The sequence below is a fragment of the Vitis vinifera genome, chromosome 13 (assembly GCF_030704535.1).
Source record: "Vitis vinifera cultivar Pinot Noir 40024 chromosome 13, ASM3070453v1".
Classification (NCBI taxonomy): Eukaryota; Viridiplantae; Streptophyta; class Magnoliopsida; order Vitales; family Vitaceae; genus Vitis; species Vitis vinifera.
Genome location: NC_081817.1, coordinates 2,927,168 through 2,953,174, shown reverse-complemented (window position 1 = coordinate 2,953,174; position 26,007 = coordinate 2,927,168). Strand labels below are relative to the sequence as shown.

Genomic DNA, 26,007 nt, shown 5'->3' with positions numbered 1-26,007 from the left:
ATTACTTCTCACTTCACAGTAATTACCTTCAAATTTGAAGCAAGATGAAGAGGGTGTTGAGCAGTCCAACCAGAAGCCTAAAATCTTGCAATGCATACACGTCTGCCGAACTAGCAATAACTAAAAGACGATGGCACTCGTGCTATTGTAGAAATCTCCAACAAATTCATTTGAAAAATGTGACCTGACTCCGTAAATGATCAAACATAAACTTTAGGTTTATTGGTCAAAAGACTCAAAACTACTATCAAGATACTAGTAAGGGGATGCTAGGAGTCGAGCTCTCTGCTGAACTTGCAGAGATTGAGCTTGCCAGGGTTTAAGGGGTTCCTAGAAATTTTATTTATTTATTGAATAACGAGTTTACCCAACTGTATATTTAACCTTTTCATGTTTTAATATTTTGTTTTAGAAATAAAAAAATTAGAGTGCAATTGTGATCGAGAGGAAATTAGGAAAATCTTCACCATTATAACTTTTTCTCTTTCGTTTGATTAGTAGATTCTTGAGTGTTGATGCGTTTCGTAAATATAGAGATCATATTGATCATCTAGTGTAGTTTGATTACCATTACATGATCCATCATTAGGTTTAAGAGCTGCCGAACATAACATTCTCGAGAGTTGAACTCATGACCCGTGGCTCTGATGCTAATTCTTTGAATCAAACTTTCATTATTTTATCTAAAAATTAATTGGTTTCCAATGAGGATAAAACCAAACCTTTTATCACACCAGACATCACATCCTAAGGACTTGTTCTAAAAGTCATTATATGGACCACCTATCTCAAGCTTAAGAACTACTTTATTGCACCCGTCCCCTAACAAGACCTTACTAATAGAAGTCAAGCAAAGCGTATGCACAACAGCCAGCTTAAAAAAGCTCAACCATCCCATGTGAAAGGGGAAAATGGATCTCTTTCCAAGTCATGATGCAGTCAGTATAAAAGCTACTTTGCTGCACAAGCACACGGGCTGTGCTAGAGGCTGATGTTGGCACCATGTAGCGTTGGCATAAATTTAATGGCACTTATAGTAATTCAAATGCATTGATGAACTCTGTAGCAGGTATTCCCTGCAACCTGGGGTAATAGGGGCTTCCTGTGCGTAGGCAGGCAAATCCTTAGTTCACTACACTGGAAACCTGCCAGACAATTGGACTAAGGCGTTTCATTTCCTCTCTCAGCGGGGGTTTCATTTTCCCCCTCACCCCCTCCTATCCCAACTCATTGATATTTTCATACACAATCTCTATTTTATGAGTATGATTCAAGTTTCTCCAATTCTCCCAGTGCCAAAGTTGCAAAACATTCAAGGCTTGGAATACTTAAAGGTTTTAGACCCCACTCTGTTTTCATTTTTGCCTCCGTGAATAACAGAGAAATATGACTAGAAACCTTTTCTTGTGCAGGTTAGAATTCTTCATCCTACCTTGATTTTCCTCTCTTGGCACTGGTCTTTCTCATTAACTTGTTACATCTTTAATTTGTCTGCCTTTCGTTTCTTTTAAAATTGTCATCATTCCATACCCTGCAATGTTATCTATTCCAGAGGACCAACAGGCCTCAGAATAGGAACCACATACGCCTGATGATACAGCCTTTGGTACCATTGAAGGCCCTAGTAATTACCCATGAAAAACAAAAAAGCAAAAGCAAAAGCAAAAAAAAAAAAGGCAGAGCAACACAGTGTAAAATGTACAGACATGAATATATGGTCTATATAAACTAAAGTAGCACACTGTCATGGGTTATGGACTAGTCATCTGCTTTCCCAGCTAGCAGCAATATTTTAACGAAAATAAATAATCACCAGAGGATAAATACTGTGAAGTCAGATGAGGTCTCTGGTCAGGCAATGCGCTGTTTGCTTGAGTTCAACTTCCAAACTCAAGAGATGTATTGACATGGACCATGACCTGTATACAGAAGCACATAAAGGATGAACATCACAAAACTTCGAGAATTAAAAACATGTGTAAGAAAAATAAGGCAATTGAGAAAAAGGTGGTGCGAAGCTTATATCAGAGGTTAATGACAGGCATTACGCTCATGTCTCTAATCATTTCCCTAGAGAAAATGTCAAAGAAAGGGAATACCGGCATGCGAGGAAGTCATTACACTCAACAAGATCAATGAGTAGGCAAGCACAATGCTTAAAAAACTCGTGTTCCACAAGTTTTATCATCTTAGCATTAGAAATAAATGGGGGAAAGGGAAGCATGATCATGAAACTAATCAATCCCCTTAGAATATGATGATTCAATCAATTCATCTTCAATCAGAATTCTTTACACAAGAATAAAGCTTGCAAAACTACTCATGTAAAGTATGCAAGTCATGATCATGAGGAAAGGACAAAAAAAAAAAAAAAAAAAAAAAAAAAACGAAAAAACAAAAAAACAAAAAAACTAGAACTCTTTTATTACTTACTTGGATCAGAGGTTGCTAGAACACCAGTATTGGCAAAGTCACAATTGAAATCATGGCGACCAGAAGTCTGATAGTAAGCATTCATGGCATACGAAGCATGAGATCTAATGGTGTTGGGGTCGTAGCAGGCCCCACCAGGTTGTATAGGCTTGCAATCTACTCCTGTGCTGCAGACGTAGTTTATGTTGGATTGCAATGCTTCGTCGGTAGCATCTGGTTTTGGTACACACCACTTCTTGCCAGATGGCACAGTTGGTGTTGGTGCGCCACCAGCAGACTACACAGCAGCAATGTGAAACAAGCCGATTAAAATAAACCTAACAGACATGACACAGATCTAAAACATCTTATAGACGGCATATGCAGTCCACTCTCCTCATAGTGTTGTTTAATCAGTCTAACAAAAACACAAAAAGATCTGATTTGTTCTTAAGGAAATACAAAGGGGGAGCTTCATTCGCATCTCCATTAGAAAATGTGCATGTTGATGTAGTCAAATGATCAAATTACTAAGAGGTCTCCATAGAAAAAACATAATATTGTATTAGACGATCTTGAAACTCTAAATATACTGCAGTTGATTGTCATGTGGAGTGTAAATTCCAGAGAATCTGCAAGCCTCACCTCTAAAAATGAAAATTCATCTCTTACCATCTCCAAAATCTATTTTCATTTCTAAAACTGATATGCAATTCTATTCACACATCCTCATGCTAAGTCAGGACAAATGAGAGCAGGGAACCTACCTTACCATATGATAGTATTTTTGAATAGTGTACTTCAATTAGCTCAATTGCTGGGTTTAAGCAAAAATTAATTAGTATGTACTGTTCCACCTGGCGTTAAAACTAATCAAACTGAGCTCGAATTTTTGGAGAGAAAGCGACGAATATTGCCAAGTCAAGCAACACAAAGCCACTTCATTAACAAGGACTGAATAAATACCCATGTCGTAAGCCATGATCTTACCTAATCCCCACTCAAACTAATAAATAGAGAGCATAATCTCACCTGTTTCAGAATCCCAATGTCGTAAACCGGAGTGAAGTCAGGTCTGAACAATCCGAAATTCCTCTCGGCGGTCGAACCCGGTTTAAGATTCTCGTTGAACAGCGAGAACAGATACGTCTGGAACCGCCGGTTTGGCATCAGTGGCGTTCCCTTGCCGGAGCTTATATGTTTCAACAAGTTGCCATTGTACGAAGCCGCGTTCTCGAGATTCACACCCACCTGGTTTGGGTCACCCAGCGACGGCCAACCTGTCTCCGCCACCATAATCTCCACGTCGCCGTAGCCCAACACTTTCATTGCAGAGTAGACAGCGTCCATCTGTGCGTCGAACATGTTGGTGTATGTGATCCCCGTGAACTTATCGTGAACCCCACGGTTAGGCTTGAAGATGCAGTAGTTTAACATGTTTGGGGAGAAGCCGAAGTATGGGTATGGGTTCACCATGAACGGAGACTTGGTTTGGCGGTGGAACTCGAGCATGGGTGCAAAGATGACTTTATCGTAGCCGCGTCTGAACCGACCCACACTCGGTGGCTCGGACATAGAAAGTATGCCGAGAGAGTGAGGCGTGGAGACCTTAATGTCGGTGATCTTCGCGAGTACGAGAGCGTTGTGGAGTGCTTTCATCGCCGGAACGAGGTGGCCAATGAGGTTCTTGTCGGCGGTGGCCATGATCTCATTCCCAACGGCGACATAGTTGATCTTGGTGCTGGGGTAGAACGGCAAGATGTGGGTAGCGACCCAGTCGCGAGCGGCCGGGAGTTTCGTGATTGCTGGGATGTCGCCGTTGCCAACGGTAATCGTGACGCCGATGCCGGTGCTAGCGAAGGCTCGAAGAATATCGGGGTTGCTGTCGAAGATTTTGATCTGGTCGATGGTGGTCCGGGTTTTGAGAAAGTTGGCGACTTGGGCAGGCGGCGGAAGGTTATCGGCGAGAGTGCCATAGTTAACGCCGATGGAATAGGCGGTGGCGGAGAAGAGAAGAGCGGAGACGCCGAAGATTACAAAGCGAAGAGATTGTAAGGCGAGAAGAGCCATGTGTGCGGCCGTAGCTTAGGAAAATGGAAGCAAAGGAGAGAAAATAAGGAGTATTTGTGGGAGTGGGGAGGGATGTGCCAGATGACCGGTCAACCTGATGTCAACACCTCACTATTGTTATTAGCATTAAAGACACCCAATTAAACACAAAGTGAAATAAATCTTAATTTATTATTTATTTTTTAATGATTTAATTTTAAATTAAGAAGACTTCAAAAAGAATTAGTAGTATAATCCATCAGGATACCATTTATTACGTCTTGTTGCCGCATAAATAGTTACATTATTTTTATTAATTTAATTTATAATTTTTACAATTTAATTTGGAAAAAGGCAGCACGGCAGTCAGGCCGATAAGGGCGGTTTCAAATTTCGATTGAGCTGGCACCCGAGTTTTTTGACCGACCCGCGTTCATTGTGTGAAATTGATGGACATGGGGTCTGAGGAATTTAATATTATTGGGCGTCGTGCTACCGCCTATGTCGCGGACACGGGACACTTTAGGCGCAAAAAGGAAATATTTTGGACCACGTTACGCGCTTTCTGCCCACCACCAACACAAAGAATCAAATCCAAGATGAGCGGCTTAGCGGCTTCATCGTGACGTGTTGAAAATCGGATCGTTCCGTACACTGGAAATCCAGAAAATAACCTGCAAGATCTGTCTCCATCTTCTTGTCCTTTTGGAGTGCAAAACTGAAAAAAAAAAAAATTTCAAGAAATGGTTTTTATTTTATTTTACTTATTTTTTTATAGCAGAGATGCATTAGATTGGACCTGAGCGATGCATCCGGATATGGTTGATGATGCATACGCCTCACACACACCGATTCAGTATTCCCAAGCCAGTGGCTGGTCGGTTGTGCCGTGTGCGGCTTCTCTTGTTTTCTACTATATTAAATAACCTCTTGATACAAATGTTATAAAAAACTAAGGGGTCCCCATACTTTGGTTAAATTTGTTTTCGAATTTAAAATTTTATTAAATACCTTTTTTATTAAAAAAAATGAATAAAAATAATAGAAAAGATATTTAATAAAATTTCAAATTAATAAAAATGAAATGTATTTAACTAAAATTTTAGAAAAGATAATAAAATTAACCTTAAATAATAATTAATGAACTAAATTGTTATTTTTACTCATCATATTGCCATGAATCCAATATAAAAATAATTTTATCTTGACCTATTTTCGATGTGGGAATGGGAGAGATGAGGATTTAGCGTTTGGACATAAGGCTCAAAGGATGAAAACAACTCTATTAAACTACTTTATGCCTTCTATTTAATATTGCAAACCAAAAAATAATAGATATGATTCTTTTCAAAATTATGATAATAATAAAAGTATAAATAATATATGTAAAATAGTGTAATATTTTTAAAAAATATAAAATAATAGGTTAGTAAAATAAATTAAATTTCAATAAATGTCTTCAAGTTTAAATATTATATATCTTTTATTCAATAAAATATTAATATATTAATATATTTAATTTGATAATATTAAAGATGAAAAATAAATATTAATAATTTTTATTTTATATTTTTATATATAAATTTTTTATAAACATTTTTTATTTTAATAATATATAAATTATAATATAATGACATCACCAATTCAATAGGGATTTGAATAAGAGATTTAAGTGATTGAAATACCTATAGTGAAATTTAGGTTATTAAATAATGATACAAATAGATGAGACCAAGATATAAGGTATAAAAAAATGAGATCCTAATACAATAATGAAACAAAAAATTATATGCATGATACCACTTAATTAATAGTATTTTTCGATAAATACTGAAAAAGTATCCTTGATATTATAACCAGATTCTTCATTATAACATTTTCTCATATCATCCTTTTTTGTTAATTGAGTTGACTCTCCAAATACTACAAAGGATCAAGGGCAAGAAGAAAATAATTCTTGTAGATTTCATCGTGTCTTTTCATTTTTCATATTAGTTGAAATTTCCATTATCCATGTGTACATTTTTCTTTTTTCAAGGTGATAAATTAAATTTTGAATCTTTTTTAAGGTCTTGTATTTTTAAAATTCTTTGAAGGTAGCTTTTAAGCATTGTCTTTACTTACCATAGGATTGAGTTGATCTATGTTATTGAAAATTAATTACCTTGTAATTAATTGATTTGTAAATTAATTACCATAGGATTGTCTTTACTGCATTTATGCCATGAATACGTAAATGACTATAACAATGGCGTTTTTGTAAATAATGAAAAATTGATTGGTATTTTTATTTTGGAAAAACGAATATTTTTAGAAAAGTGGTAAGCAATGGTGTTATAGATAAAATGACCTTACCTGTTAACAAAAAAGGGAGAGAATTTCTTTTATTACTCAAGTATCAAGATGTTGAAGAAGAAGGGTTCCTTTTTTGACAAACATATCTTGGTATCAGATTCAGAGACTGAGTCAGAAGATATGAGCAGGTTTTCTAAAGTCCAGACACCAGAGAGACACAAAAAGAGAAAATGCACCGATGGAAGAGGCAGAAAAAGAGGAAAAGGATATGGAGGAAATCCAGGTTAATTTAAACATTCTACATCTCTTAGTTTTTTTACTTTTACTTTGCGATTTATTATTTCCATTAGTGATTATTCTTTATATTCATGTTTGGTTCTCGAAAAAGTATCGAGGAAAAAAATTGTTGAAGAAAATGATTTTCTTATATTTGATTGTGTTATGAAAAATTATAAAAAAAATCAAATATAATTAAAATTAATTATAAACTTATACATTTTCTAATTATTTAATTTTTATATTGATAATTTAAAATAAATAATTTGATTTTGAAATAACAAATAAAAAATAATTTATTAATTTTAACTTTTTTTTTTTACTTTTTCTTTCTTTTTACTTTTTTTCTTTTCCTTTTATTTTCCCTTAATTTTTTTAAGAACCAAATATAACCTATATTTATATATAGAAGAGGATCACATATTCATGGTTCCGGCATAAAACCCATCAACATTCTTCATTTTCTTGTCATTCTCATTGAATCTTAATTTTAATTAATATGCTGAATGATTTTAATAAAAAAGATTCAACACTAGTTGATGAAGAACACATTTGATACTCTTTCTACTCAAAGTATTTATATTAATGGAAGTGTTTTTAAGAGAATTATCTATAAATTATTTTTTTTTAAAATATTACTAATAATTTTTTCATTCTATAAGTGACTTTTCATATTTTTAAAAGTATTTATTAAATTTTATCAAACACCTATATTATTTTTTTTTAAAAAAATATTTTATATGTGAAAAATACTTCTTAAAATCATGGCTAAACAGACTCTAATTACCATATTTGTAAAGTTGGTATAGCATTTCAAAAGAGTTGATGAGAAAATGAAAGACCTTCAAAAGTAACCGGATTTGGCTAGTAGAAAATATGAAAGTAGCTTTAAGATAAGAATTGTAGTGTTAAAAATATAGAAAGATGTTGTCCATACCTTTAGAAATGTAAGATTAAAGTTATGTTTCGTAACTATCTTTGAAAACAATTTTTAAAAATCATTTGTGATGTTTTGTAGAACAATATTTGTTTGAGAATCTAAAATGTATTTAACTTATTTTTTATACTTTTAGTTATGTTTTAAAAATAATTTTTGTATGTAATATTTTATTTTTAATCATTCTCGTGTATAATTATTTTATAAAAAATTAGTAAAAACAATTAAAAAATATTTTCTAAAAACATTTAAAAATCTCTTTTATATTTTTTTTATTGTCAAATATATTTTATAGTTTTTTTTATTTGTTCTGAATAATAAAAATATGTTTTAAAAAATAATTACCAAACAAACCATAATTTTTTTTAATAGAAAAATACATAATAGTTTTCTCAAGATACCCACATTTATTATACATAATTGATATGTCCATGTCTTCTCCTTTAAGACGAGCTAATTAAGATAAATATTTATCATGCAAATTTAAAAAAATAGGGAGAATTATGTTTTGGGGGTAGATGGGCCCCCAAATTAACAAAAGGTCCATGTAACTCTTCAAATTGAGTTCAAGACCCAATAAAAGTATGGAAATTGAGTTGAAGGATATCATCCTTCAGTATTTCCGAAAATGCCCTTTGTTGATTTTGAGAAAAAATTAATATTTTTGAAAAATACTCTTATTTAATTTAATATTTTTTATTTAATTTAATATTTTTTAAAAATGCTTTTATGTAATTTAATATTTTTTAAAATACTTTTATTTAATATAATATTTTTTAAAAATAAATTTATTTAATTTAATATTTTTAAAAATACTTTAATTTAATTTAATATTTTTGAAAAAAAAATTATTTAATTTAATATTTTTGAAAACTACTTTTATTTAATTTAGTATTTTTGAAAGAAAAATTATTGAAAAAAATTATTTAACTTAATTTTATAAAATATTTTATATGTGTTCTTAAAGGGTATATTTGTCTATTACTATTTCATATCCTTCAACTCAATTTGAAGAGTTATATGGATCTTTTGTTAATTTGGGGGCCCATCTACCCCCAAAACATAATTCTCCCTTTAAAATACATCTAGAAATTCAAGAGGAGAGTTAATGCATTAGGCTTTTTTTTTTTTTTTTTTTGAAATTTCATTTTTCAAAACTATGGTTTATGTTTAAATAGGTAATCCATATAGAATTAGGAGGGAGTTAATGCATTAGATTTTTTGTTTTATTTTTTAAATCATTGTGCTATAAATAGGATAAGCCACTCATAAATTCCTCTAATATTGGGAAAAATGAGAATTAATTTTAAATTAGTGATATATAATACTATTTATAAATTTCATTTCTTTTGATGAAGAAGGAGAATGTTTTTTTTATATTTCTTCATCTAGGATCCGACTTTATATTGTTGATGCTAATAAGAATTGAACCATTATAACAAAGAAAAACTTGATTCAGAAAAAGAGAAAGAGACAAAAATTGGAACAGAAATTTCATTTGATTTGTCATCATGAAATAAAATTTTATCTTTGAGTGACCATCAAAACAACCATCTATTACGTAAATTTGGATATGCATCTAAGTAATTAGGGAGGAGTTAATGCATTAGATTTTCTATTTTATTTTTCAAATCCATGTGCTATAAATGGGAAAAACCTCTTCAACAATAAGTGTGAGATTTAAGCATAAATTGAAATATGTACATGCTAACTAAGACCTACACAAACATTTATCATACAAATTGGATGCGTCTAGTAATTAGAGTGGAGTTAATACTTTAGATTTTGTATTTAATTTTTCAAATCAATGGAGCTATAAATGGGTAAGTCTCTTCTACACTAATAAATTCCCTAATATTTAATAAAATTCATAATTAATTTTAAATTTTATTCCGCAAATTAGGTAGCTTATATACGTTTTGTTACCCTAGAAAATTTAATCATGGGTTTTAATAAGAGAAACATATTGGGGTATTACAAAATCTCCTATTGAAACTTCCTCTTTATTGGTAAAATAGATTTAAAAATAATTTTATTTTATTTTTTAAAAATAATGATCCCTTCACCTTTAAATATTTTCAAATTCAAATTTCAATTGATTGTATTTTTTAAAATATGAAAAAAAAATATTTTCTACGCATATATTCTTAAAACAAGCATTTTAATATAGGACAACTAATTTTTTTTAAATATTTCAAAGTATATTAAAAATATTTAGTTTAAAAGTTTTTTAGGAAAATTGTCTAAAAAAGCACTATAAATGACTTTTCGATATTTTAAAAATATGTTTTAAATTTCTTTCAAACATCTTAATTTTTTTTAAAAGCACTTTTTTATGTCATAAGTGTTTTTGAAAAGAAGTGTAAAACACACTTTAAACTACATTTCAAGATTTTGTTATTATTTTCATTCTTTAAAATATTACTGGATTATGAAATCTGAATTAGTTTTGTTATGTTTGATTTGATATGCTAGAAATTGAGTTGTCCGATCAACTCGCAAGGATTGAAGGGGGTAGTGCCCCTTGGAGAATTTTTATTTTTATTTCTTAGGTGATTGGTAAGTTTTTTCTTATTATATATTTTAACTCTTTTGTTTTTTGAGAGAGTGGTCATAATTAAGATGTTTTTTTTTTTTTTCATCATTTTACTCTTTCTTTATTTTAATGAGTGGATTGTTGAGTGTTGATGCTTGCTATGGGCCTAAAGATCACATTGATAGCAGAACTATGTCAAAAATCTCGTATTTTTATTTTATTTTCTGTTCATATATGCACATGATTTGATTAACAAAAGACCACATTCCAAAACACCAAACAGGGCTTGCTTATTTTCTAATTAACTAAAACCTCATGTTGACTTTGCAACCATGCAGGTGCGGTACTGAGGCCATATGCAAACGCTTACCAGCAATACATGAAGCAGTTGCCAATTCCCTCAAAACGCTGCGAAACGCATATTCCAAACATCACATGGCGAGAACTCGGCAATTCCATGAAACAATTGTACGGGCAGCCACTGCACTACCTCACTAATCTCATGCTTCAACGATGGGATGATTCCAGGATCGGTAGTGAAAATGAGCACAGGCCCATGCACAGCATCATTGAACCCAGCGTAGCCGAATCCACCATCTGGGTTGTTGAAGAATTTCATAGGCGTAGCACCTCAGCTCAACATGTGGCTACTCTCTGGATTAATGACCCCAAGTACAGTGCTTTTATTGATCCAATTCCTCATACAGGTGGCTGCTCGGATGCGAAAAGTGCCGAAAACACCGATTCATGTATAATTTAGTCTATAGATGAATAATAATAATATGGGCATGTATTATGCTGGCTAGCTCTGTGTTTGTGTGATTCGAGTTAGAAAAATTCATGGTATGGTTTATATAATATTTGGATATCCTCTAGATGATTCAACTTTAATTTTTAAGATCTGTTGTATTGTTTGTTATGGGAGAGGAATTGATCAATTCTCAATTGCTTTTAAAAACGAATTCAAGGGGGTATGTGTAATTTTTTCCTTTTTAAAATTGTTGAGTATAATTTAAAGCTTATCCAACATTACAAAGAAAAAATGTATGGTAACGTTTATAACAAATCATCATAAACATACGATGTCATTATAACATAACGTTATCTTATCTACTAATACTATAGAGGATACCAATATGAGAGATCAATTTATTGATCAGCTATGAATTATTTCGGGTAAAAATAACATCATCCATATAAATCAAAAGTGAACTTATTTTAATATTATGATTATAAATAAATAGAGAGGAATTTGTCTTACTTCATGAAAAATCATTAGTTAGTAAGTATTTAGAAAGTCTTTTTAAACATATATAAGTGACACAAAGATGGGCATCAAGAAGAGATATCCCATGCATGAATTGAGAGAATGTGAGTCAAGGTAGAAATTATTCATAAATTTTTACTCAAATTATTTATTTTTATTTTAAGGGAAGTTAATATTTGTAGAGTCTGTACATGTTTAGGTAAATTATTGTTTTTGAATTTGACTAGAATCGGAAAACTTATTGTTTTGGATTAACTCATAAATAAGACTAAAAATATGTGACTTTACATGGAATTTGTTGTAAGGGGGAAAAAAGTGAGCCATAAGAAGTGTTAAGTTATAAGAAGAGTGAAAGAGGGTTTTGGGAGGAGAGAGACTCAGAAAATTCGAGTATGTAATTGTGAAGTTTTTAGTGAATTTTCCCATGATCAGACAATCACGCTCAACGGCTAAATTTTTTTTGTCTTCTATATTTTACTTTATTTTTCCTCTGTGTTTGGGTGTAATGTCAACACATGAGATGTGCAATCATCTTCCTTTCCTGTCTAAATTTACATACATTCAAATAGCAGTACGAATGGGGATTTGAAACCTCTAACTAGAGCTTCAAAAATCACTCGACATATATTCTCGCACAATCATTTGAATGTGTGTAAGAACCAAATTAAATCTCGCGTAGGATTGTGAAGACAAGTACTGCAGCAGCCCACAAAATACTTCTTTTGGTCTGGTTGCAATGGGCATTCGAGCTTTGCCACTCAACTTCGAATAGGGCTGCAAAATCAGCTGCTGAAAATGCCAAGTTATGCATGCATCTTCTATATCTTAGTTCGAATAGACATTCAAACTTGGCATTGCCAATTCATATGGGCATTTCGAAACTCACTACCCAAACTGCAGAAATCACCTTTGCTGCCTGTGTTTGAATGGTCATTTGAAATGACATTCAAAATCCACTAAAATATTAATTTCTCCTTCTTTTGCTAATACTCCAGTCATTCATCACCCCATTTCAAACCATGCATGAATAAAAGCTTTCTTCCAATGAAAAAAATTCTCAGCTGCATAAGCCTCCAAATTGTCATCCTCTCCATAGCTATGGAGTTACTACCCTCTCACTTCATGTTCAACATTCCCATCCTTTTTCCATTAAGCATGGTGATTTCCATCTCTCCAAGTGAATTCGCCATCAAACACTCCCATTGAATTCCACTCATTCTCTTCACCTTTCACCATTGAAACACAACCCAATTACCAACTTTCCCATCAAACCTTCCACCCCTCGTTTAAAAGTTAAATTTGTTAATGTGAGAGATCTTACATTCAAAATTTGTAGTTGAGTCGTTGACAATCTAGCTTTGTATATGCAATATGGTAGATTTCTTCACAATACCTTTAGAATTTCTTTTTATATGAGAAACGATGGATGATAATTACATTTTGGAAACATTTTTATGTATTCAAATTCATGAAAAGTATTTTTAGAGTGTTGTATAATTTCCATAAACTAATTTTTGAGAGGTTCAATATCATTTGTAGATTTTTTCTATACATTCAAAATTATAGATCTTCAGTAGATAGAATATCTATTTTAAATTACTTAACTAGTTTATATCTTAATTGTAGAATTAAAGGAAATTTTATATCACTATTTAAAGTGTGTTTAATAGTGATTTTAAAAGTATTTTTAGTTTTTTTAATACTTAAAAAATAAAAATTTTCAAGTGTTAAAAAATTAAAAAATAATGCTTCTTAAAATCACTATCAAACAAACTTTTAATTAGTTTATAACTTAAAATATAACTAAAACCTAAAGAATTTATCTATGGAATTCATACTGACCACTTTTTTATTTTATTTTATAGGAAAGCATGATTGCTCACTTTCTTTCGTTTTTTGTAGTTCGTCCATAGATATCATAAGAGTTATATCGACTTAAGGGAGCAAGACTACCCTTATGCTCCTTTGTTTTTTCCGTATTTGTTATACACCTGGACCCAAGTGGGACTAGAGAACTCTTTGAGCTAACAACACTTCGAGACACTATTTCAAGCTAGCTAGTCACACTCGTTACCTAATACTGTTTAACAACTAACAAAAAAGAAGTTCTTGGCGGCATTTCTTTATTTTGTACTCACCAATGGTTTTCAAGAATTGTTATTCATTTGATTAGACATCTCGTATTTGTTTAATTAATCATAATATATACATTGTTCAAGGGAAGCTATCTAGCCAACAAATTATAATATTCCCTCCACACATGAGATTAAAGTGAACAACACGTGCTACTCTTGAAAATTGATAAAACCAACTTGTATTAATTCTACTAATTGACTTGTCACACGGCCAGTAGAAAACTTCAATTGGGTTTCATCTGACTCCCACAGTGTCCAATCTATTTTTTTTCACATTCACATCACATGTTGCGTAACTGGCCTTCTGAATCAATTTCAAAGAAAAAAGATGCCCATTCGATTATGAGATATAGATGTTCATTATAAAAACCCATATGGAAAACGCACGATCTCGTTAGGTGATAAAGTAACCAATGAAAGTTGCCTAACTGGCCTAGCACATGCCTAGCACATGTTGCCTAACTGGCCCTAGCCTCTAAATTAATCTCGAAGGTGAGAAAGAGCCTCGGTTAACTGTGAGATATGTTTTATAAAAACATGTGGAAAACGCATAACCATTAAAGTCCATTAATCCTATGCCTACAAAAAAGAAAAGTGCTTCATTGATAGCATGTTTCATACTATATAATAAAGTCTCATTCTCCTAACTCCCTCGCATCTAATACACCAAATTGAACTGCCAACTCCACGAAAAACTTCTTCTCTTCGATCCACCATGACCTCGAACTCTAACTCAAGCTTTGATGAGCTCGAGTGGGTGATACAAATACGTAGAACTCTAGATGAAGAGCTTGAAGACAATAGTGAAGTCCCTGTGTGCATCTTCAATGTACCCAAAACCCTAATGGCTACTAAGCCGGATTGCTATGTTCCACAAGAAGTTGCACTGGGGCCTTATCATCGTTGGCGGCCGGAGCTCTACGAGATGGAGAGGTATAAGCTTGCAGCAGCGAAAAGAATTCAAAAGAATCTCCAGAGCCTAAAGTTTCATAGCCTTGTTGATCAGTTGACCAAGCATGAGCCAAGGATTCGAGCTTGCTACCACAAGTTCTTGGAGTTCAATGGTGAAACCTTAGCATGGATGATGGCTATTGATGCCTCTTTCTTACTTGAGTTCCTTCAAGTCTATGCCATGAAGGAAGGTCGGATGCTGACAAGAGTTTCCTCCAGGATGTCACACCTAGTTGATTATGCGGGGACCAAATCAGCTCATAATGCTATTCTTAGAGACATGGTGATGCTTGAGAATCAAATTCCATTGCTTGTATTGAGGCAGGTGTTGGAATTTCAGTTCTCATCTCTAGATCAAGCTGATGATATGTTGTGTTCAATGTTAACCGGGTTCGGCGAAGATCTTTGTCCTTTTGGGATGATGGAGAACTTGCCAAAGATCCAGGTTGAGAAGTATGCCCACCTGCTGGATTTTCTGTACCATCTCATCGTGCCGAGATCAAAAGAACCATCTGAAATAATTGAAGTCGAAAACGAAAATGAATCGAAGGAAGGCAAAGAAGAATCTTTTGGAGACTCCAGTTATGTACAACAACTATTTGAAGAAATTTGGAAGCTGCTCTCAAAAATGAATCGTGGCCCGGTACGTATTCTCAAGAGAATTATATTTTCCAAGCCTGTAAAAGTCATATTGAAATTGCCTTGGACAATCGTCTCTAATCTCCCCGGGTTTGCTATCTTGAAACAACCTGTTGAATACTTCTTCTTTTCCCAAGACAAAGAAGAAAACAAGCCAGAAAATGGGAACTCCAAGTCCAATAGTAGCATTGTCAAACCTCCACTGATAGAGGAAATCACCATCCCTTCAGTCTCCGAGCTCTCCAAATCTGGTGTGCGTTTCTTACCTACTAATGGTGGCATCTCGTCCATCACTTTTGATGCTAAGATGGTCACCCTTTACCTCCCCACTGTTAGTTTAGATGTAAACACAGAGGTCACTTTGAGAAACTTGGTTGCATATGAATCATCAAACGCATCAGGGCCATTGGTTATTACTCGGTACACCGAACTAATGAATGGGATTATTGATACCAAGGAGGATGCCAAGTTTCTAAGAGAAAGGGGTATTGTTTTGAACCGATTGAAGAGTGATGAAGAGGTGGCCAACCTGTGGAATGGGATGAGCAGGTCCATAAGGTTGACAAAGGTGCCTTTCTTAGATAAGGTGATTGAAGATGTAAACAAGTATCACAGTGGCAGATGGAAGGTTAAAGCTGGAAAGTTTATGAAGCGCTATGTGTTTGGTTCATGGCAGTTCCTGACATTTCTAGCTGCCATTTTGATCGTGTTGTTAATGACACTGCAAGCATTTTGTTCAGTTTATAGCTGTCCTCGAATATTTAATGTCGCCAGTGATTGATGATTTTCCTATATCGATCTTAAGTTATTCATTTTCACTTGGAGTACTGGCCCCATATTATGGATTGCTTCTTGTGAAATTTCCAATTCAAAAGCTGTTGCAAGCTTTGTGTCGATAGCTGAAGAAAAAGCTAATTTGTTTTATGCTTTCTGTATGAAGAATTATGGGTTGCAATGATGAAGATAATATGTTTAATTTGTTAGTAGTAAGAATGATGCAGGCCAATACCACTTTTCTTAAAAGAATACGTGCTCGAAGCTTTAATTATTCCACTTCTTGTTTTTCTTTTAAGTTTTCCTTTTTGGCCAGAGTCTTTGGCACTGTGATAATTAACATACAATCATCTGGAATATAGCTAACATTGCACCATGCTCACTTTGGTTGATGGTCACCAATTTTTCACCCAAATGACCATGTTTAACTTGATCTAGCTAGGCCCATAAGCAGTTCTGGTGCCAGGCGGGAAGTCTAGTTCAAGCTCAGTTTTTGTTCATTTTAGGGTTTGATTTATTTAATTTTTGTTGTAGCATGTGACTTATATTAAGTGAAAGATATATAAAGAAAAATAGGCAAATGTCGGAACGAAACAGAGCAACGATATTTGTCATTCAAGCTTATATTTTTATTGTTGTGGGCGAATAATAGGTTAGGGGGTGCGGGGGCATTATGAATATTTTTTAAATTTCATTATCTGAGGGTTAGCATAGATACCATTTTATGTAACCCTAATTTGTGATATAGTGAAAGTTTTCTTTCATGTTCCCATAGATAATCTGTCGAATTATGTTAAATTTATGTGTTTTTTTTTTCGTTTTTTTAAATTTTTATCATAAATCGTTACACATACATCAAAAATTTTAAATAAGAAAGATTGAAAATATATGAATATAGATTGATCAAAACTTGGAGCATTGAGTGTTTTATCAAAGGGACTATTGTATTAACGATCTGATCTGGTGGAATAAAGGAGCTGTTTCACGCGGCCATCAAATTTAAAAAATAAGAGTGGTTGTCAAAAGATGGAAGTGCAGGGTTTTTGCGGAAAGAGAGGAAGATATTTTTTATGCGAGAGCTTAATAAAAAAGTGAGGGAAAACACTCAAGGCCTTAGCGATAAAGGCACCTTAGGTGGAAAGTATGGGCTTAAAAGACCAATTAAAAATTTTACGAACACTTAGCTTCCGCCATGTTTGGCTATGATGGCTTAATGGTAATCCAAAAGATCACTTACCTAAGTATTAATTACTGTAAGTGGGTGATTAGATATTAAGGATATCAGTCGAGCACCTCGAATACCCTTTAAGAAATAATTAAAATTAAGTTGCAATGAAATACTAATTCCTTCAAAATTAGTAATTTAAAAGAAGATCCATTCCATAACTGTTTTTAAAAACAATTTTTAAGACTATTTTATAATGTTTTATAAAATGAACTTTGTTTAGAAACTTAAAATGTTTTTAATATTTTTAAATATATTTTAAAAATAAATTTTATATGTAATATTTTATTTTTAATTATTATGTATTTTTTAATAATTATTTTTTAAAACAATCTTTAGAAAGTAAAAATAATAATAGAATAATTAAAATATATTATTTAAAAATACTTTATTTTCTATCTTTAAAAACAGAAAAAAGAAAATAATTTTTAGTTGTTACACATTGTTTTGATTTTTTTGTTTGGGAGAATAAAAAACTATTCTCAAATACAACTTTCGGCCGGATTCTAAAAGTCCACATAATCATTTAAGCACCTCTACTACCCCTTAAACAGTAGCTAATTGTGGGCAATAGTTATGAATTAAGGAAAAACCAATAATGCGGAGCAAACAATTAATCTTTGAAAACCCAATTTTTATGGAACACAAATGCAGAAGAAGTTCACTAGATGGAACCCCTTCCCCCTTCCCTAGTTAAAAATCTAGCTATTGAAATAAAAGTAAGAGAAATTCATAATAGAAGCATAAATAAACTAAATATTAGAAAAAAAACATGGTTTTAAAAATCATATTGCATTGATTGGCTCGACCGGTCCAACCGTTGGCCGATCACAATTTCTATTTGATTCGGAAATTGGACCAAAATTAGATTGAATCGGGATTGGATCACTTGAATTGGCAGTTCAACCAGTGAACTAGACGAATCGGTCGGTTTGGAGAGAACCGACCGGTTCAATTAAATTTAAGTTTTTTTATAGCATCAAAACAATGCCGTTTTGGACGGCTATAAACCCTCCCTTGTCCACCCCACAGCAGTTGCCGCCCCACTCGTCCGTGATGCACCGCAACACCCAAGCTGGGACAGCTCCCACCGGCAGCCATTACATTGTGCAAAACCGTCGCTTGACTCACCTCTTCCTAGTTCCCGCCGAGCCATTGCAAGCCGGCAACCCCCCCTACCGCTGTAAACCACCCCTCCCGGCTGTAAACCCCCCACCCCCTCGACGGTCTGACAATTAAAAAATGTTGCTGATAAAAGAAACTGAAATGAGTTCGTGATGTGGGGTTTAGGGTTTGCCCTGGAAGTGTTGGAGAAGCGCTTGGAATGCGAATGAGAGGAGTGGGGTTGCTGAGCTTGGTTTTGGTAATGGTGGATTTGAGGAGGAATAGGGTTGGTTTTGACAAAGAACGATGGTGAGAAGCCATTGGAGCAGGGTGAAGACAATTGTTCAGTTTATATGGATAAAGTAAAAAATGTCTTTTATATGGATTTACATGGATGATATGAGATATGATTTAATGGTAAAATTAAAAATATTAAAATTTTAAATAAATTTTTGATTTTAAAATAAGTTTTTTATTTAAAAAGTAAATATTAAAATTTTAAATTTTAAATTAAAATTATTATTGTAATTTAAATTTCTAATTTGATACTAATTTTTTATTTTTAAATAAAATTTTAATTTTTAAATCATATATAAATTATTATTTTTATTTTAATAATTATTTTAAATTTTAATAATTTATAAATTGTATATTTATGATGTCACCGGTTCGATCAGTGAACTGATAACTTTTTCAGTTCAACGACTGTTCCGGTTCTGAAAACTTTGGAAAAAAGAGAAGAAAGTTTATAAAAGTGAGTAATGCACATATCCAAGTGTAGCCATAGAAGATAATTACTCCAAAAACTAAAACCTAAGTTAAACTAACCTAAACGTCAAAGAAGAAAGGGGGGAATCTCATGTGCAAAGGATCTCCCTCAAGAAGATGGAAAAAACCCTTCTATGGCTACCAAATAGGGTACTTAAAATCTTTTATATATGGAAGTGTGTATTTATTAGATAGGAAATGCAATATTTATTTTCCTTCTTTTTCAGTCTAAAGCTTGCAGATTTTAATCTCTGGGATTTTATTCTGAGTTGCAGCTTGTAGCTTGGAGATTTTATTCTCTTCAGCTGTATTGGAATCTGCATGAGCTGGATTCTTGACACTTATATAGCCCTTCGAAGTTTGCCTTAGCTTGGCAATGCTTGAGGGCATCCTAAGGAGCCATCAAAGATCCAAGGATTAGGAGGAAAGTGCCAAAAAAATGGGCTTGAGCATCGGATGCTTTTTCAGACAAGTAGCGCTACAGGTTTAGGCATCATGGGCAATGTCGCCCTACTACTGCCAAAATTGCAGTGTATAATGCAGAGCTTTAAGGGGGTTTGGACAAAAAAATTATTGGACCTCATGGTCTAGGTTGCCACCCAAAATAACAACACCTCATCCTTCCACTGTTTTATGTGTTTACACCTCTTCTTCTTCATTCTCTTGCTTTAGATAGCCTTGTAATGTTCCTTTAAGTGCCCACTATTCACTCAAGCGAGTTGCAAGACATAAAAAATGAGGGAAAAATGTAAGAATGCCAATCATATGCAAGGTAGATTAAATGAATATTGGTAACTGGGTGTGCACTTGACGAAGTTATTGTACTAAGAAGGCAAATTTTCACTTGAATTAAAATTCATTATTTGACATCAATAAAAAATCTCTACTAAAAACTAAATTCTTTTGAATTTTTGTATAAGTTAGGTATTTACAAGCTTCCTTCTACCAGCTTAAGAAGGAATGATAAACTAAAGCACCATAATGCCCACCAAGATCAAGATCAACAAATCATAGCCAATAATCTGCAAACTAATTTAGCAGAATGTGGGCGTTGTCTAAGGGATATTCCAACACAAGATTAGCATCAAGAATCATTCGAAGTCAGGTCCCATCATTACTATAATTTTGGATCTTGTCTTAATTAAGATCCTTAATTAAGTTAACATAATTAAGATTACCTATAAGTGTTCTCAGCTAGAGAATTTTCAACATAAACACATTTTAATTAAACTTAATGTTTCAACCTTGTGAGTTAGGCCACCCATATCCTTAAAGCCCCCATAACCTATTTGTTTGTCAAATTATTGTTGTATTAAAGGCTTAGTAATGGTCATCTTAAATTATAATGTTTCTCACCATTAAGTGCTTAAGATACCCTCAAAGGGCCGGGGTTCCTAATAAACTCCAATTTGCAAACAATAAGATATGGTATTCTAATTAAAAATAGACAACCTATGGTATCCTTGAAGCTTCCACTACTTATTTACTTGCCAAATCATAGTATTAAGGACTCAATAATACCTGTTTCAAGTCAAAATGACTCTCGATCACCCTTTTAAGTGCTTGAGATATCCTCAAAGGGGCGCTCCTAAACTCCATTTCCAAGCATTAAGACATGACATTCTAATATATATATAAAAAAAAAAGAAATGTTCAACTTACAAGCTTAATAAATAATTAATTACCTAAGATTAGAAGATCATCTCATAGGCATAAGGGAGGTCCTAACTCCTAAGGACCCCATTCTCCTCATCATACATGATCCACAACTCAAAAGACATGAAATTGAATCAAAATGAAGAACCAAAACAGAGCATGGAATAAGAACCATTGAAATCCAAAATTAAGCTTCAAACTTATACAAAACTAGAGAGTAAATATAATAAAAATGCAAACACAATTAAAATAAAGGAGTTTAATATATTGGAAAAATCTTAAAAATTGGAAAACATTACAAAGATTCAAGTTGTAGCAAGTCTCAAGATTGGAGGTTGAAGAAGGGCTTCCCACCAAGAGGTGTTCCCCCTAAATCCCCCTTCTCCACTTGCAAAATCTCTTCAAATAAGTGCTCCCATGTTGCCTTAAGTGGTATACCACGTGGAAGCATAAACAATATAGTGGAAGATCCAATGGTGGCTTGGGAAAAGTCCAAAAATGTCCTACGTGTTCTCAATGTTCTAGCACAGTTATAAGGTGACACCATATATCCTGGTGTCATTTTTTCTAGTAGATGGGCTTCTTTTGCTTAAAATAACGCTAAGGTAGGGAGGAAATGGTGCAAGGGCTTGTGGAGGAACCATCACAAGGCCATTTTTTTTTTCCTAGAAAGCTCCTTAGCTTCTTCAACATTATTCTTATTTTTGAAAATTGGTGAGATAGATCTTAAAAGAGTATAATTTAAAAATTTATTTGAGTTCATTTGGACATTTCTAGCCTCCTCAAACTTTGAATTGGTTGAAATAGGATTGCTTCATTGACTTTGAGCCCTCAAGACCCTCATTATTCATGAAAAATGACTTTAAAACATTGATGGCTAAAAAAATATGTGAGAAAACTAAGCATATGTAAGATAACATACAGTTGACTAGTTGGAGAATAAGTATAGTGCTAAAATTGAAGATAAGATGTGATTTTTGCATTCATTATCGCTCAATATATGACATCAATCAGTTACAGAAACTTGGAAATTAAAAGGTTGTAAAAACCAAGAAAAATGCATTAAACTACTAAGATCGGGCTTAGCAAAACACATTGGCTAAAAGGAATTTTGGACAAATTCTACTTGGCAAAATCATTCAAATGAGCAGTATATATACACTGCTCGTATATAAATAAAAGTGAAAATGACAGAATGAAAATAAATATGGGTACATGATAATGTCATAGCAATGAGCATGATATACTTTGGGAATTTTCAAATAGAGATCCTAAGCCTAGGGGTTCATCACACAATCAACCGAAACACTGGATTCTTCCCTATACAGCAAACCACTAATCAATCAACGGAACTTAACTCATCTTCGCCTGGTCAGGAAATCTCCAAATGACACTTCGGTGTTAATTTCATCATTCTCTTGACGTAAGAAGCAATGTTTCCACTCCCTAGACATGCTAAACTATACTTTTGCATACCATCATGCTAAGCTATCGTCTTGATCATCATATTCATTAACAGGCTGGGAACACTCTAGCGTTTAGACCTTTATTCCTTTTTATTTTACTTTTTCCTTCTTTTTACATTGAGAAATGCATTGTTTAGGGTTCACTCCTTGGCCAATGTAGTGGCGGTTAAGCCTGTGACCCTCAGACCATCTGGTCTTAGAGTATTGGGCGATGAAGCACTCCCAGTGACCTCTAGATGTGAGGCTTCTTGGATGTTGTTGCTTATATATGTGCTAGCTGTGGGGCTTCTTCATTTTCCACTTTTAAGCTCCCTGAGAGACGACTATTGTAAGTTTGCTATATATGCTAATTAATTAAGATAGATTGCATGTGCATCTAACTATTTTAGAGGAGTTAATAATTAAGATTTTTTATTTCATTGTTAGATTCATATGCTACATATATGGATAACTCTCTTCAACACCCATAAATCTCCTCATGGAAATAGATTTGAGAGCTATCCTCTTTAAACCTATGACATTCATATTCAAAGAATTTATTTTAATTGACATGAGTCTTGACTATAATTTTGCTTTATTTAATAACATTTATACCAAATATTACTCTTTTATTTTATTACCTTATGCTACAATAACTCATTTTTATGATTTTTTTTAAATTTAATTTAATTAAAAAAGAAAAAGGGAAAAAGACAACATGGCTCTTGTATGGTTTTTGTTAAAAAAAAAGTCTGTTTAGTAGTTTTATTGAAATTATTATTTTATTTTAATTCTTAAAATAAAATATTGATAAGTAGTCTTTTGTAATATATACATATTTATTTAAAAATACGTAATCCCAATATTCTGATGGCGAGATATGTTTTCTAAATGCGGATTTTTATCGAAATTTGATTATTGTTTCTAATATTACTCAACTTAAAAAATCGAGGAACACGGTTTTTTTCCCAAACAGTCCCTTTTCATTTCTATATAAATCCTTAAATCTTATTGGCCTGAAGAGTAATCCAGCAGGTCCATAAGTTTAGTGGCAAATCCGCCTGATTTGCTCAACTTTACACTCATCCAACAGTTGAAAACAATTGTAAAGTTTATTAAACAAGATTGAAGACACACTGCCGCGCTATATATTATCGATTTATTTTTTCAGACAGACGAATATCTATCTGAATTTGCCTTACTTGTCTAAATTGGGTTAACTATAAAGTACAGCTCAGGATGTTTAGGTGAAAAATATTGTGTGCGTTAATGGGCTATTTGGTCACACCTAGATTAAAAAAAAGTACCATTTTTTTAACAATAAAGTCATGAAATGAAATATTAATTATTTCATGAAACTCAAATAATTTCCAAAAAAAAATAAAAACACTTAGATAACATAAGTTAGAAGGATAGTTTATATATATAAAATTGTAAAAAATAAATAAATAAATAAATAAATAGATACAAATCGGAATTCATATTTAAATATGAAAGATAGCTAGCACTGAAGTTTCTATACGGGGTTAAGCATCTCCCAATCATTTTGAGATTGCCCACATATGGATTAATGGTAAGAACAATGATGTTTTTTCCTTTTATCATACAAACTTAATCTGGATTCTGAAAATCGCATGTGTAGTTCAAAATCAATGAAAAGAATAGGTTTTTCTTTTAATTTTTATTTTTATATCCATTTTGTTTCAAGGGTAGAAATCAAATAAACAGCAAAGAAGTGGCACAAATAAGGAAAAAGGAAAATCTCTGAATATATTAGGGCATGAAAACCGAAGTAAAACCTTGATCCTAAACCCTGAAAAAGCCACTTCTCAGTCCTCTCTCTCATCTCCTTCACACTCAAACTCAGAAATGGCAGACAATGAGAACTCCATTGACCAAAACGGACATCACCCACAAATACAATCAAACAACTTCATGACACACTCACTCACCATGTCACCCTTAACAGCATCAACTGTTTTACGGGTGCAACAGCGCAGCAGAACCCTTAACCCAGCCATAAGATATGCATTGCACGATAATACGTCACCTGCATATAGATGGCTGCTTCCAGGCTGGTTAGCAGAAGAAAGGACTGTAGCCAACGGTAGAGTCTATAGGGTAAGACCTCTGGATCTTTTTGACGTGTGAAAATGGTCTCTGCATTTAGGGTTTCGGATGAGAACTAGTAGATGCGCGGGTGTGGGTGTGAAGTGATTGAGGATTTGATCACTGTTATCCTCAGATCTGCTATATATCAAAATTGAGAGGCTAGGGGAGGTAGGTTTCTAAAGATTTAAGGCATTTTTAGGGGTCTCCAATGGAGGGGTTGGAGTTGTAGCCAGAAAGCCAATGTATGTGCGCTTATGGGTGCAGATCCACAAGTGGAATGGCTAGAAATGCACAATCATAGGAATTTTAATATTTGAAGCTTAGCCAAAAGGGATGATCTAGAACACTGGATGACAATTTAGATCATTTGTTGTAATATGCTGATTCCATGATTGATTGCTGTGCTCCTTTGATGTCTATTCTGAGACTGTTTATGTTGATTTTGTGATTCTTGAATGGATTTGTGAAGTATAATATAGCCTGCACTCGCCCTTTGTTATGATAGATTTGTTGTTCTTTTGTTTTCCTTTTTAGGATTTCATTCTATAGATAGAAATAAATTACTAGATCAAATATGTTTTTTGATCGTTTTCTTTGACCTATTGATTTCTGTTCTAAAATCTCATGGATTTGATAATCTTCAGAAGAGTAAGATAAAAGCGTATGCATAATGGAATGATTGCTTGTCTGAATCCATGGTAACTTAACTCTCTAGAGGAATTATTGTTTTCTCTATCCTCAGTCCCCTCCAACCCAAAACTCCCAGAGGAAATTTGGTATATGATATGGTATGCTTCATGTTCTACCAATGCTGCCTAGCTAGTTGTTTGCTGGTAGTATGGAATGAAATTATGCTTTTGTGTTAATTTGGACATCAATGTTAAATGGACTAGTTATACCCTAGGGCTCATAACAACCTAACCGTTAAATAGGGCTGATAACGACCTCATGGTTAAATAGGGCTCATAACGACCTAACCGTTAAATAGGGCTCATAACGACCTAACCGTTAAATAGGGCTCATTACGACCTCACGATTAAATAGGGCTCATAACGACCTAACTGTTAAATAGGGCTCACAACGACCTCACCCTTAAAACAGTTTTTTCCTTGTTGTGATGCTGTGATTAGTAGCTTTACATTTTTGCAGCTCCATCCATGATACAGGTATGCAGTATTTAGCTATTTTAGAGAAAATGGATTAAGAGCTCAGTCTAATGAAAATTACCAAATGTATTTCACAACTTCTTGATTTTCATTTGCAGTTTTATGGTAGCATTTATGTCTATATTTACCTAGCCTAAAGGTTGACACTGATGATAGAACTTTTGAAATTGTTGTGCAGTACTATTATGACCCATCTGGCCGTCTTTATCGAACCAAGAACGAAGTTCTTCTAGCCTGGGAGCTCACAGGGATCATAGTTC

The 26,007-nt window shown here is 33.3% G+C and overlaps 3 protein-coding genes across 3 annotated transcripts; 2 read left to right on the top strand and 1 right to left on the bottom strand.

Annotated features, from left to right (window-relative positions):
• Window positions 1-1,690: 1,690 nt before the first annotated feature.
• LOC100256478 (glucan endo-1,3-beta-glucosidase) lies at window positions 1,691-4,621 on the bottom strand. Its single transcript, XM_002283611.5, has 3 exons — window positions 3,445-4,621; window positions 2,434-2,710; window positions 1,691-1,919 (listed from the first exon to the last, which is right to left on the bottom strand). Exons 1-3 carry the CDS (start codon window positions 4,480-4,482, stop codon window positions 1,891-1,893), a joined length of 1,344 nt encoding a protein of 447 aa, XP_002283647.1. The 5' UTR covers window positions 4,483-4,621; the 3' UTR covers window positions 1,691-1,890.
• A 5,167-nt stretch (window positions 4,622-9,788) lies between these two features.
• Window positions 9,789-11,265, top strand: LOC100263391 (protein RDM1-like). The gene is made up of 2 exons (XM_059741473.1): window positions 9,789-9,792; window positions 10,844-11,265. The coding sequence occupies exons 1-2, from the start codon at window positions 9,789-9,791 to the stop codon at window positions 11,263-11,265; spliced, it is 426 nt and encodes a 141-aa protein (XP_059597456.1).
• Window positions 11,266-14,622: 3,357 nt separating this feature from the next.
• Window positions 14,623-16,278, top strand: LOC100258254 (putative UPF0481 protein At3g02645). The gene has a single exon (XM_059741472.1). The coding sequence runs from the start codon at window positions 14,623-14,625 to the stop codon at window positions 16,276-16,278; it is 1,656 nt and encodes a 551-aa protein (XP_059597455.1).
• The last annotated feature ends 9,729 nt before the right edge of the window (window positions 16,279-26,007 follow it).

Coding starts and splice junctions, on each gene's coding strand:
- LOC100258254 (XM_059741472.1), top strand. CDS start 14,623: ATGACCTCGAACTCTAACTCAAGCTTTGATGAGCTCGAGTGGGTGATA.
- LOC100256478 (XM_002283611.5), bottom strand. CDS start 4,482: ATGGCTCTTCTCGCCTTACAATCTCTTCGCTTTGTAATCTTCGGCGTC. Junction 2,711..3,444: donor ACATTGGGATTCTGAAACAG/GTGAGATTATGC, acceptor GCTGCTGTGTAG/TCTGCTGGTGGCGCACCAAC. Junction 1,920..2,433: donor TCTAGCAACCTCTGATCCAA/GTAAGTAATAAA, acceptor TTCTGTATACAG/GTCATGGTCCATGTCAATAC.